Source organism: Bactrocera latifrons, unplaced genomic scaffold (assembly GCF_001853355.1).
Source record: "Bactrocera latifrons isolate USDA-ARS-PBARC rearing strain unplaced genomic scaffold, ASM185335v1 scaffold_141, whole genome shotgun sequence".
NCBI classification, from domain to species: Eukaryota; Metazoa; Arthropoda; class Insecta; order Diptera; family Tephritidae; genus Bactrocera; species Bactrocera latifrons.
In genome coordinates this window covers 322360-335864 of record NW_017534864.1, presented here as the reverse complement: position 1 = coordinate 335864, position 13505 = coordinate 322360, and the positions used below count along the sequence as shown (strand labels likewise).

Here is a 13505-nt window from a genome sequence, read left to right as displayed (position 1 = left end):
ACTACGTACATATTATAATTTTGGCCTTTGGTGATGTTGCCGCACAAATAAAGGCTTTGACCTTGCCTAAAGGGGGAAGCCTGCTTTAGAGGCTTCAAAAAATCGATTTTTTTTTAGGATTTTTTGGGAGGTAAAGAAATAAGTAATAAAAGCGAAATTTCTAGGGTTTATAGTTATATATTTAAACATCGTTCACATTTTTTTGGAAACGAAATCTTTGATATTCTGCCTTTCTGGAGCAATTGTCTGATGCATCTCGCATGTGCATTTGTCGGACGGCGGGCAAGATGCAGATCGCAATTTCTATCAGAAAAAATCAAAAAGATTCATTTTTTTTAATAATTTAAAATTTAAGACATTTTAATTGAAAAAAAGTGGTTTTGACCAAAAAAAAATTTACTTTATGTTGTTAAAAACATTTTCAAACTTGACTTTTCTTAGTTTTATTTTTTAGTTTAAATAGAAGAAAATTTAATGCCAAAGATAATAAACTTTGCCCCAATTCCATACGACGTTTAGTTGTTTTTTTATCCTGCCCGCCAATTAAGAAAAGACGTAAAAGTGAAAAGCCGAGAAATTGCGCGTCAAAGTTTTCGCTTTCTGCCCAATCGCTTATATTATATATCTGCTAGACGTTCGGTCACTATTTTCCTTCTAGCTTCGAAAATGTTTCAAATTCCCATCTTAAGCTTTGGTGACATATTCTTACGCTATTTTGAAAGAGATTTAAGTAAAAAAAATCGATTTTTTGCAGCTTCTAAACCAGGCTACCCCCTTAAAGCACTTACCTTAACCTTAATTACAATATTGCCAAATTTGCATAATGTTTTACCAAAATGATCTGAAATTATTATTTTTAAAGCGAAGCTACTACTCAGCCAATTTCGTTGACAATGGAAAAATACTAATTTCGTGCTTTGATTAAATATTGTTTTCTGGTAGATCAACATCGTTGATAAAAAGTAATAACTTTTTAAGTGTTACGGCAAATTTGTCCCAGCATATTCCGATGTCAATTAAATTTCGTTGCATTTTCTTCTCCGCTCAGGCATCAGGTCAGAAAAGATCGCTTAAATCCGTGAACTTGTTCCGAATGATTTTAAAATGAAATTAAGTGAATTAGTTCTCATCAATCAAAAAGCAAACGTTTTGCTTTGTGACAATGGATGAAACCTGGATTCACGCTTAACAGTTTTTCCCCGATGAAAGATTATCGACTTTTCCAAAGCGCTTTTTGGAATTCACATGGAATTAATTGACTGCCTTTTACATGATAAAACAATCAATATGCAATAGGACCTTGCTATTACTGCATCGACTGGATATTGAACTCAAAGTTACTCCAAATTGTTATTCCAAAGAAATTTCAGCCCGTGTAGTATCGGTGGCGTTTTTAAGTCATACTAATGCATGCAACATTGTACCCAACGAAAAAGGCAAATATCTACTTATTAATTGTAGTAGTAAAACAAATGTCTGATTTATTTACATAATATAATATACTCAAATTGATTTTTATACAAATATCATATTCAAGAATTTATGCCGCAATTTAATTATACTCGTACATCCAAAACAGGGTTGCGTATAATGCAATTAAAAAATAATAGAATTAATATTTGTAATTTATATTTTAAACCCAAATATCTTAATTAAAAATAATTTAAAATTTTTAATAACAAATACAATAAACTAAGGAAAAATTGTGTCAAATACGGTATTAAAAACTATTTAATCCCAAACAAACAATTAAGCATTAAACAAAGAGCAATCATCTTGAATATGCCTACACATTTCAACGGTTTATGTTCATCAATTATTTATTATGATTCTCGAATTAAAAGCTTAATATTCTATTTTCACTATTAAATTAGAAAATAAAAATTTAAAATTTTAATACCAAACATCATTTCGGACTAAAAAATAACGTTTCAATTTTTAATTCCGATGGTGAGACATTTTTCAATTAAAAAACTCGTAACTTTGAACCAAAATTACTTGATTTTCTTGTTCTCTAATAGATATTTTACTTTTAAGGGTTTAGATTTTCGAAAAAATAAATAGAAAGCTTGCTGTCCAAAGCACAGATTGAAAGTTGTAAGAGATACAACATAAAATATAATTGCACTCCATCGTTGCAAAAGTATTCGGGTTTGTGAAAAAATAAAGGTACTTTAATATTTTATGTTTTTTTTATTTTATTCTTATTTTTCATTAATTTTTTATGCTTATAATAAAATATATATTTAGTTATTACTATTCATTCATTTCTTATGCACATAAGTCTAATATTATACAACTATGTTTTGTCATGCTAGCACATGATTATGTATTTAATATTATTATTAGTTGTTGTTTTCTTTTGTATGTAATCGCATATATTTTCACATACATTCCATGTACTGTATATACTATGTATTAATCAGACATTTTAATTTATAATAAAATGTCGGCATGAAGGTGAAATTGTTTTCTGATTTATAATCTAAGCACTCTTATCGTTATACATATATATTGTATGTATATAAAAGGGCAAAGGTGAGGGATAAGAGAACTCGGAACATAACTAACGCAGACACATGATCCTTTATTGTGCACGGCTTAATGTGTAACCAACCCATATACTAATTGTATCTCCCCTGTAAATTAGCTTAGTAACAGGAATTTGTTAATTATGTGTGCTCGTCTGGTTGAGGGCTTAAAATTACAATTGATATAGATAGTTAAGTTAAATTGAACAAATATATACACAAATAGAAACAATTAGTAATTTCTACTGTCATTGCGAAATGTGTGCACACAATAAAGAGCGAAACAATAAAGCTTAAATACTAAAAACGTAATAAACTTAAACGAATGAAACAAGTACCGTACTGTGTACCGTACAATTTGAACCCACATCCTCCCAGCCGCCATTCACATGAATGTTGAAATTTGTCCTTTGGGTTAGAGATAATATAAAATGAATCAACCATTAACCATTTCTACACTAACAACGCTTAACCACTTTGATTATCCTGTGGTATATTTATTTCGTACTTAATAACTTGAGCTGCATTAGTGCCTTGCAAAACTTGCAGGTGCAGTGCTTGATGATTGCCTATCAACATAGCCGATTGTGGTTGTTGTTGTTTGCGCGAGCGGCTGTGCTGTTCGTGTGTTAAATCCTAAATGGAAAAAAGAAAAACTGTTTCTACTTTGAATTCAAATTAAACATATAATAGATATACATACATAAATAAATAACGATTAACATAATCGTGCATCCCAACCTTTGCCAAATGTAAAACCCTACTTTCTCTGGTACTTACAACTTATAGTTATAGTAAAAAGTTGTTGTTAGGTAAATAGTCAAATCATTTTACAAAATAGCAGAACTTGACTTAAAATCTTTACAGGTTATGTAAAAAGTTGTATTTAACATCTCTATTACCAATATTATTTGCAATTTGCGTAATATAGTTGCACCTTGAATATACAAGATGTTTTACATTACTAATTCGTCCACCAGCCAGTAAATAATCATGATCGGGTAATAACAAAAAGGGGTGGGTTAATTATTTTTCCAGCTCGCTTTACGGGAACAATGTTGTTAAATCTTACAATATCAAATGTTGCTCTCACTAATTTCCTCAAAAAATACTATTAAAATTGTGTATAAAACGCCAAGTTTTCTTTGCGCGAGTTCTCGTTTGGTTAAGATTAATTTCAATTTGTTTGAGGTTAACAAAAATTTCGACAGCCTAGATAGTTTTTTCTAGTCTAGTTATTGCATTCAACTTTTGAAAAGTGCTCTATATAAATATGTATGTATATTATTAACTTTATTTACTTATTTTCTTACCATTATGTTAGTATTTTGCGTATGCAGTTTTATTTCGTGGTTGTTTGATATGAGGATTCTGGCTTGCTGTTAAGCGTTGGTTATTTGTCTCAGCGTAACGTTACCGAGCTCGTGTAAAAATTATAATGGAAGCGTTGCAAAGCCGGCTTGCGTATTTTGCAGGTTTACTCTTTTGCGGACTACACAGCGTTGTGCAGCTTTTTTGTATTTATTATATTTTGTTTATCTTTTGCTTAGCTATGCAATCAACGCACCTGTTGTTGTTGTTGCTGCTGCTGCTGTTGTTGTTGTTGTTGTTGTTGCTGCTGCTGTTGCTGTTGTTGCTGCTGTTGAGCGACAGCAGCTGACGGTTTGGTTTCCAAATGCTGACGCTGATGTAGCATCAAGTGATTCTTCTGGAAGAATGCCTTGCCGCACTCGCATACATGTGTGCGCACGGTGCAACCACCGTTAGGATGTCTTCGATTATGCTGCATAAGACCATGCTTAGCGGCAAATCCTTTACCGCAGCTGGCGCAAAAATGTGACTTTGGTTTGGGCGGCGTTACCTGCTGTTGCTGTGGATGATGTTGTTGTGGCGCTGCATTTGTCAGTTGCTGTTGCGGCTGTTGGTGATGCATCACTCCAGGCACATTAGTAACAACACCCTGTGGATGCGTTGCTGCGGCAGCCTGTACCAATGTTGTTTGTGTCATGACTTGTCCGGTTGATGAAATGATCTGCACGGGCACTGTATTCTGAGCCACTATATTGGGGTTGGTAGCAACGACAGTGGCGCCTGGATTAAGGCCGGTGTTGAGGAAGTGGCCAGGCAGTGCCGCAGTTAAAGCGCACAAATCAGTCATAAGGCTTTTGTCACCTGTATGTAATCGCAAATGAAGCGCTAACGCTTCTCTACTATTAAAGGCACTTCCACATTCACTGCAAAAGCGAGAACAGGAAATTTTCAGTTTAAATTATTAAATTATTTTTTGGTGGTGCTAAATCATACATACCGACAGCCAAATTGAGGCCGAGCAGCATTATTATCACCGCCCACAGATAATAATGCCGGGTTCGCTGGATTACTGACTACAGTAATGGTTTGTGGATGTGACCCTTGCGTCTGTTGTTGCGTATGATGTTGCTGCGTAGAATGTATCTATTCACAAAAGTTAATTTATGTATAAAATTCGCTAACAACAAAGATGCCCATTTTACTAAAATGTGTCTCATACTAATCACATGCTTCTGATTTTCTCTTAAGAACTAAAAGATCGCTGGTACAAATTGACTGATGGCTATGACTGCTAAAAACTTTTCGTGTACAACAAATTACAATTTTGGATATAACAAGGTAATTAAATATAAAGGTATATTGTTTATTTAGAGAAACAATGAAAAATCTTATAATTTTTTAATAGTTTACATTTTATACGAAATAAAGTACCAAATATTTGCTGCGACAAAACATATTGGACTAGTCGCAATTTTTAGCGATAAAGGTCGAAATTCCCGTTATTTTCCGACAATTTTGCATCCTCCATGCAATTTGAACGACATAAAAAATAAGTATTATTTTAGTTTAACCAAGTAACTTTACATATAAAGTTCTGACACGATTAAAATTCCGCTTATTTCGAAGAAATTATTGGAAATTATGGTCGTGGCTGAAAACAAATATTTAATTCAAACAACAGATTTTATTTCAATAAATCAACAGTAAGCTTTATTATAAAGAAATTTTGGGACAGTGGATCTGTGAAAACTCACCATCGTGGAGGACAACGCAAAGCTAGAACACGACAATACGATTCAAAACTACTTAGAGAACTGAAAAAGTTTCCAGATAAGTCGGCAACGAGCGTGGTTAAAGACTTAGCAGTGGTACTGTACAAAGAAGAGCATGTGCAAGTGGGTTAACAAGTTATAGGACAGCTAAAAAGCCTTATCTAGAAAAAATCGACTAAGATGATTATGATTGGCTCGGGAGCACATCAGCTGGTAAGTGAAACGATGGGAAACAATACTTTTCTTTGATAAATCAAAATTTAATTTGAGATATTCAGACGGAATGAGAAGAGTTCGCTGACTAGAAATAAGAGTTTAGATCCCCGATAATGCCAAGATACGATTAAGCAAGGTGGAGGTGGAATTATAGTATCAGCATTTTTTCCCGAGTTAGTTGTTGGACCTCTTTATTGAATAAATGGAATTATGGATAATTTCATATATATGGATATCTTTGAGAACGGGATACTTCCCCATGCCGAGAGGAATATGCCACTTTTATGATCACTTCAACACGACAACCACCCAAAGCAAAAGTCGAAAGTAGTGGTAAATTGGGTCGTAGCTGAAAATATTAGTGTCCTAAAGTGGTCAACTGAATCGCCTGATTTCTAATAAATAACCATTATCTATATATTATTAAGTATTAAATAACCATCATTATTCAATATGTTTTGACGCACTAAATATTGAGTATGTTTACTTTTTTCGTATAAAATGTCATGGAGTCAAAAAATGTCTAAGGTGTTAAATAGTTATTATTTAAAATGATAATTGCAAGATAGATGATGATGTAGTTCGTAGGTATGAGTCCAATATGTTTTGTCCGACACTGTATATGTATACTAGGTTCTCATATTTTGTATGACTACTTTAGATTTTGACTAAACCAGCAATTAAATTAAGCTTACGACTCTAGAAAATATATGTTCCACTTAACCTAATATTATCACCACTAAGGGCACTTCTTATAGAAAATTTATTGTGTATATGTTTTTATAACAAATTCTTTCCACAAGAGTAAATTAGAATATGGAAATACTATCAATGCTTACCGCAGTGTTTGAAGAGTTTGGATTTACGCCTCCGTGTGTATTACGCACATGTTGATTTAATTCGGCTTTAGACATAAAGCCCTCACCGCAACTAATGCAAGGATATGGCTGATCGCCGGTGTGAATCCTAAAAAATGGTGTATTATTTAACATTACATTTACAATAAGTGATAATGGCAATTACCTCATGTGTGAAACCAGCGTGCGCTTCTGCAAGAACTCTTTGCCACACAGGGTGCAGGAGTGTGGTACTTTACCGTGAATGCGGCCATGATTGACCAATTGAAATTTGCGAGGAAATGTAGCTCCGCAATCTGGGCAAACAAATGGATTCAGCGATCCATGGAAACTGAAAGCACAAAGATAGTACAAATAACATTTTCATTTAATTAAAAGTTATTGAATTTACCGTGAATGCATTATTAAGTGATTCTCCTGAGCAAAACTTTCGCCACATTCCTCACAAACGTATGGTCGTTCACCAGCATGAAATTTACTATGGGTCACTAAATGTCGCTTCAATGGGAACGTTCGCCCACATTCGGGGCATACAAATGGCCGATCACGACTATGAACACGTGAATGTGTCAACAGGTGGTGCTTCAAAGTAAAACTTTTCTTGCATTCGGTACACTGAAACGGCCGATCAGTTGAATGCAACAGCAGATGTGTATTGAGGCAGTGCTTATGAGCAAAGCTCTTACTACAATGTACACACACGTGCGGCCGTTCACCTACAATACATTTTTGGCCTATAAATTTTAATCAAACATATAATTTTATATTTTAGAAATTATACCTGTGTGGACTCGCGCGTGTGTTGTTAAATGATGTTTCAATAAAAACGATTTGCCGCATTCGTCGCAACTGTATGGTCGCTCCTTCTTAACTGTGGCATCATTCTATTGAGTACAAAAAAACATATGACTACAATCTTGAAACAACACAAATATTCAATCGAAACTTTCTCTTACCTCGTTATAATTCATGTTATCTTGCAACTCTGTTTTTGGAGATAGCTCTAATGTACCGGGCTCCAACTTCAAGTTGGGTGTATCCCCTTGTGAATCATCCGCCTCTTCTAAACCTTGAATCACTTTTTGAACTTGTACCGATATACCCGGCAGAATGTCACCTGAGAGTATGAGCATTACAGACGGAAGAGAAATCAAAGAAAATATTGAAAATTGCGAATTAATACACAGAAATAAATTTCATTCGGTAGTTTCCCAAACACAAAATTAATGTCATGATTTTAAATGTGTTAGTCTTAGTATTGTGTTTGATGGCTCAGTAGTAACCCAATTGCAAAAATCGATCCGGTTGTCCGTTTTGGCAACAAATTGTCCAGTTCTATACTGATCGAATATATTTTAGTGAATGAAGGCCAGACTTTTTTGAACAGAATGTAAAATTACATTTAAAAATAATGTTAATTTAAGAAAAATTTATGAAAATGAGTATAAATTTATATAAGTAAATAACTAGATTCTTAGATAATTTACTTAGACCAATTACCGTTATGGAATGGAATACTCAAAATAGGAAAATTGTTGTTTTCCATTTGACCTAAGAGAATCTGAATTGTCCAGAGCAGAACATATTTTCATGTTACCATTGCAGAATTTGAGTTATTGGAACAATTCCTAATCACTAATTTTCCTAAGTAAACGCAGTATATTTAAGGCAATGCGCACATCAAATCACCAGATTAGGAAAATAAATACTTCATGCATAGCATAAAGTTGTTTTAAGTGTTACATTTAAGATAACTCATAAATTTCATGTCAAAGAGCGCAATTTATGTGACTAAAATAGTTATTTGATTATGACTTCTATAAAAAAATATGTATGATATACGCGTAATTAAAAAAATAAATGATAATAATTTAAGCACACAAAAACCTTATGCACCAACACCAAGCCACATTAACACCAACATATGTATGATTTAATTCTCCTAATGGATAAAAAATTAGAAATATCAAAAACAATATTAAAACCATTGTATTATTATTTTGAATGTTATAATATAATGACAACTTTGTAAAACTATGGTTTAAAGTAAATTTCAATATTTTCAAAATGTAACTGAGACGCAAATGCTACATTTTTGAAAAAAAAAAAAAAAACACACAATGCAGAAAAAATTTTGAATATGGCGGGCTTTTCTTCAATTCATTTTCATCGCACATTACGAAAAGAAGTGCCAAAATAAATAATATAAAATAACAAAAACTGATTTCACGCACTTTCTAACAAAGTATTTGACAAGTTAATTTGTACTCGAAACTCTAACGATCAGTGCAAAATATGTTAGCATTTCTGTTGTCTTTGTTTTCAAAACCCTATGCATTAGTAGAAAGAGAAGTAGATCGTCACACGATGTTTAAAGGCACGGACGAGGGAGCTTAGAATTTCTTTGAAATTTTTACAGTCTTACTTGTCGTCCCATGTCCGTCTGCAGTAGTGATCGTGTGAGTCTGTTGAGATGCGGCAAGCGCTCGTTTCATTAAAATCTCGTTGCATTCCTCTGCAGTGAGATGAATCGGCCCGATGGGACTAAAATGCGTTTTAGCGCCAGCTGTTGTCGTTAGAATGGTCTGTGACTTCGTGTCGACGATACCATTAGTCAGAGAGTGTGACTGATCTGATTGATCTACAAGTAGGTCTAAATCAAAAGCAAATAGTTTGGTTTGTTTTGAAACACTATTAAATATACTCGATTGGTGTGCATGGACTTGGATGCTTACAATTTTTGTCGCAGTTAATACTGAGCACTTGTTGGTCTTGTTTCTTCACCACCGATGGTGTAGTAGTACCTGCAGTTATGACCCTGAAATAGAAGAAAATATAAATTTTTGTTAAGTTTTTTCTTTTATTTTTTGAACAAAAATTTTTCGATACGAATTCGGCAAAAAAAATATAATGCAATGATTTGCTTTATTACTAATATAGGATAAATTTTGTTGGCAAAACATTTTAACTTTAAGGTGTCATAAAAAGTTTAGTAATTACATTACTAAATTGTTTAAAAAGATTAAGGGGGAATGCCTTGTCTAATACTTTTATAAGGAAAAAAAAATGAACTTACCGTTGTGGTCCTGGTGCAAATGGTTCATTTACAACAAACATACGTCGTACAACACCTCCTTTTTGAGCCGTCAATCCACCTTTAACGTCCTTCTGCACAGTTAAAGAGCCATCTGTAGATAGCAAATATGGCATCTGCAAAATCATACTTTTATTTAGTGCAATACTAAATATAAAATGCAAATAATAAAATCAGATAAGATATATTATTTAAAATGCACCTAAATGTATTATTGGGTTAATAAGAATACATTTGCATTAGAAGGGAAAATATTTTTGAAAATTTTTTTTTTTATTAATTTCAGGAATAGTCCCTGCGTAGCTAAAAAGTAATCAATTTAGCATTCCAGCAAATATAAAACAAAATTTTCCAACGTCCAATTATACATATGAAGAAATATAGACAATAGTCTATATAGTATAACCAAAGAGTTAGTGATTAGCATGCCCAACAAACCCTCAGTTCGTTTCTTGAGCCTGTCGTTAGATGACAACTAACCTGAACCTCACCACCCAAGCGCCAAAACACTTTATTCTAGATATGACTGTCAGTGACATCTATGTCAAATGTCATATCAGAATAATCAATAGTGTTTTTAGTATACGCTTCTTTTTCTGAAGTATAAAATAAATTAAATTGGTGCTTTAGAATCGACATTTAACAGTCTTAGACCTTACTGGCATTGTTAGATATAGCAAGGTTCATTGAAAACCGTTAAAAAAAAAGATAATTTTATAATTAAAATCATAAAACTTTTATGAACCAACAACTCTTTGCACTACGATAATGTACCGTTGCATACTAGATTGATTCTTCGCGAGTTTTTCACCAAATTTTCAACAAATATCGTGCTGCAACCACGGTATTTGTCGATTCTGCTCCGTGTGACTTCTGACTATTCAGAAAACCAAACTACCGCTCCCGGTAAACCGTTTTGAGTCAATGAACACAATTAACGTAAATGGCTACTCGGAAAATGACTGCAAAACAAAAGTGACACAAAGTGTTACTTTGAGAGGGGCGTCATAGATTTTAAAGAATAAATTAAGAATTATAAAATCACAAAGGAATTCGTACCATTTTTGCTACAAAAGTCTTGAAAGTGCATGCTTTGTTTGTTCAGTTTGCATGGCAGCTTCTATCTATGGCGGTTTTGATAAATGAACTGCTTCTGGAAGAGAAGATGTGTGCAAAATTTTAGATCTATATCTCAAAATTTGAGGACCATTTTCTCGTATAATCATAAAAAAAGGCATACATATGTAAATAAGGCTCCACTCTGTGCGGTTAGTTTTTATCTGTTTTTTATGCCCTGAATAAGTAATAAGTATGCCACGAAATTTGTAACACCTAGAGGAATATCTGAAAGCCTATAAAAATATATATAAATGATTAGGTTTATGAAAATTGGCACACGTATTTTTCTCCTCAAAAATCTACTCATTTATCGGAATCAAATTCTGTTTTGAAAACTTTTTCATATAGCGCATAACTGCCATACAACCAGACCAAATAAAATCAATTTCTTGTATAAAAAGTTTTTTAAGGATCCCTTCTAGCCTCGGGTCAAACGAAGTTAGCATTTTTTCAGTAATACTTGTCCTCTTCATATATACTTGGGTATTATAATTCTGAAAAAACATTCCACATATTCTGGCGCCAAGAGTGGTCGACCTTACACACCCCCTCAAAAAAGCAACAGCTTACAAACCAAACATACCAATTAGAATAACTTACAACAGAAAAATGTAAACAAACAAACACATATCTCCTTTTACACACACAATCCCAAACTAGAGAGCGCGCATCTTACCCACAATTGGACTTGTCAGTATATTTTTGCGCCAAAAACTCGACAACACAAAACACACAACACATCCAACCATGCGTTTCATTGTGTGTATTCAGCAACACCATACATGCAGCAGTGTTTGTACTTGTTACCGATATGTGTGGTGTTGCCTTTTCATTGCCACATACTATTTTCGCTGCTAAACAGCAGACATTGATTGAAATACTACACAAGTGTATTACGATACGTAATCATTTATCATTTCAGAATAAAGCGAGTTGCTCCGAAAAAATGCAACCCTGTGCTCAAATCTTCGCCTTCGTTACTATTTGCCAATAGCGAGGCGAATTTATGCAGTCGCCATTTTAAAATTAGTCTACGATTCAATATATTATTATATATATGTATGTATATACTCATTAGTAGCCACATATTCAGTTTTCGTTTAATTAAGCCTTTATCAATTCAAACACTTGTTTTGAATACAAAACAAATGTCAATGTTCATAGTGTCCACTACTCATGCATGTGACAAAGTGTGACTGAAGCCGATAACGACTATGGTGGCGTTACATAAAACCTCGTATACGTATAGTCGCACACATCCATCTACACGTATGAACACAAGGTACATACATGTAAACCGTAGTACTTGCATACAAAATGTATGTATGGATATACATATGTATATGCATTTCTTTCAAAAAGTACACGCACTATGTGCACAAGTATGCAAGAATATGAGAAATTGATATGAAGGGGAGTTAAGGTGTGCTTGTACACAGACACCAATTGAGACAGTGGGGCTCTAAAAACAATACATTGGTGGTAGCGAAACAAAAACGCGTCTACACGCTAACTATCTGAAAGGAAAAACATAATCAGACATTGCAATTTTGTTTTGATCACTTACGGATTCACTGCTGACTGTGTAATTTATATTTGCCGGAATCTCCAGTACAGACTCCGTACGGGTATTATCTGCGAATCCCCAAGTATAGCCGAAGCCCTGTTGTGGGTTACTGTGTGCTGCACACATTTTTGGAGTGTCTTCTCGATTTACCCGCCTTTTTCACTTTATCATAGGCAAATTTAACTCTAGTGATTTCTGACGTTTTCAACGATGTTTAAAAAATTATGACAAAATATATGTATAAATGATCCGTATGTTCCCACGCTGGCGATTAGAATAAATGTAAAACGCGTCCCAACTCGGACTGTACCACTTGCCACTTGTCACAAAATGCAGCAAGCAGTGCAAGTTACAACATTTAACAACACGTTGTTCACCTTTTCTTAAGATAACCAAGTACTGGTCCAGCAGTAAAAATTATAAATTTGTGAAAAAGAAAGTTATTCCGCTTCCTTGCATGCATACGCCATTTTAAGCGAATTATCACTAATTAAAAGAGTAAAGGCACATCTGCTCCTATTTATTTTTTGTTTTTCTATCGATAAACCACTTCACATTTATTATTTTTCTCACAATTATTAAATTTTAATCAGCACAAATACCGCGTAAACTAAGTTAAACACACACTGAAATTCCACCAAAAATCACTGACGCCATTTTGAAATTCCTATTTGGATTCAGAGCTCATCGTTATCGTTTTTCGTCTCGCTTCGTGTTGACGAGGTCAATTCAGCACAAACGCGAAAGATTCAGCAATATTTATTATTTCCATACATGTTGAGAAGTCTATTCAAATTTTACACCAAAGATTAAATATTTAAATTATTCTCTTGTTTATTGTTAATATTTCTTTAATTACTATTTATGAGGAGCACAATTGATGAATCCATGGTAAAGGAAAATCAGTTTAGCTATGAAAACTTTCACGGATAGATGGTGCGCGATGCAGTCACATTCAGCACTATTCAGGGTTGCATAGTGTACAAAGAGCTGTGCATTTACAATTGGTGAAAGTGCCCTCAAATATGTCGGGGAAAA

At 33.6% G+C, this 13505-nt stretch overlaps 1 protein-coding gene across 4 annotated transcripts; it reads right to left on the bottom strand.

Annotated features, from left to right (window-relative positions):
* Positions 1-2535: 2535 nt before the first annotated feature.
* On the bottom strand, positions 2536-13284 carry LOC108965536 (zinc finger protein 546). Of its 4 annotated transcripts, none has more exons than XM_018928026.1 (12): positions 12468-13284; positions 9764-9897; positions 9423-9505; positions 9113-9340; positions 7644-7804; positions 7469-7571; positions 7079-7403; positions 6854-7018; positions 6670-6796; positions 4840-4985; positions 3845-4765; positions 2536-3187 (listed from the first exon to the last, which is right to left on the bottom strand). In XM_018928026.1, the coding sequence occupies exons 1-11, from the start codon at positions 12591-12593 to the stop codon at positions 4090-4092; spliced, it is 2274 nt and encodes a 757-aa protein (XP_018783571.1). In that variant the 5' UTR covers positions 12594-13284; the 3' UTR covers positions 2536-3187; positions 3845-4089. The 4 variants fall into 4 exon arrangements, with proteins under 4 accessions (XP_018783571.1, XP_018783570.1, XP_018783572.1 ...); XM_018928025.1 differs by having other exon boundaries at positions 2536-3167; XM_018928027.1 differs by lacking the exon at positions 9113-9340 and having other exon boundaries at positions 2536-3167; positions 12468-13283.
* Between the last annotated feature and the right edge of the window lie 221 nt (positions 13285-13505).

Coding starts and splice junctions, on each gene's coding strand:
- LOC108965536 (XM_018928026.1), bottom strand. CDS start 12,593: ATGTGTGCAGCACACAGTAACCCACAACAGGGCTTCGGCTATACTTGG. Junction 9,506..9,763: donor TTTGCACCAGGACCACAACG/GTAAGTTCATTT, acceptor CTTCTATTTCAG/GGTCATAACTGCAGGTACTA. Junction 7,572..7,643: donor ATAACATGAATTATAACGAG/GTAAGAGAAAGT, acceptor TGTACTCAATAG/AATGATGCCACAGTTAAGAA.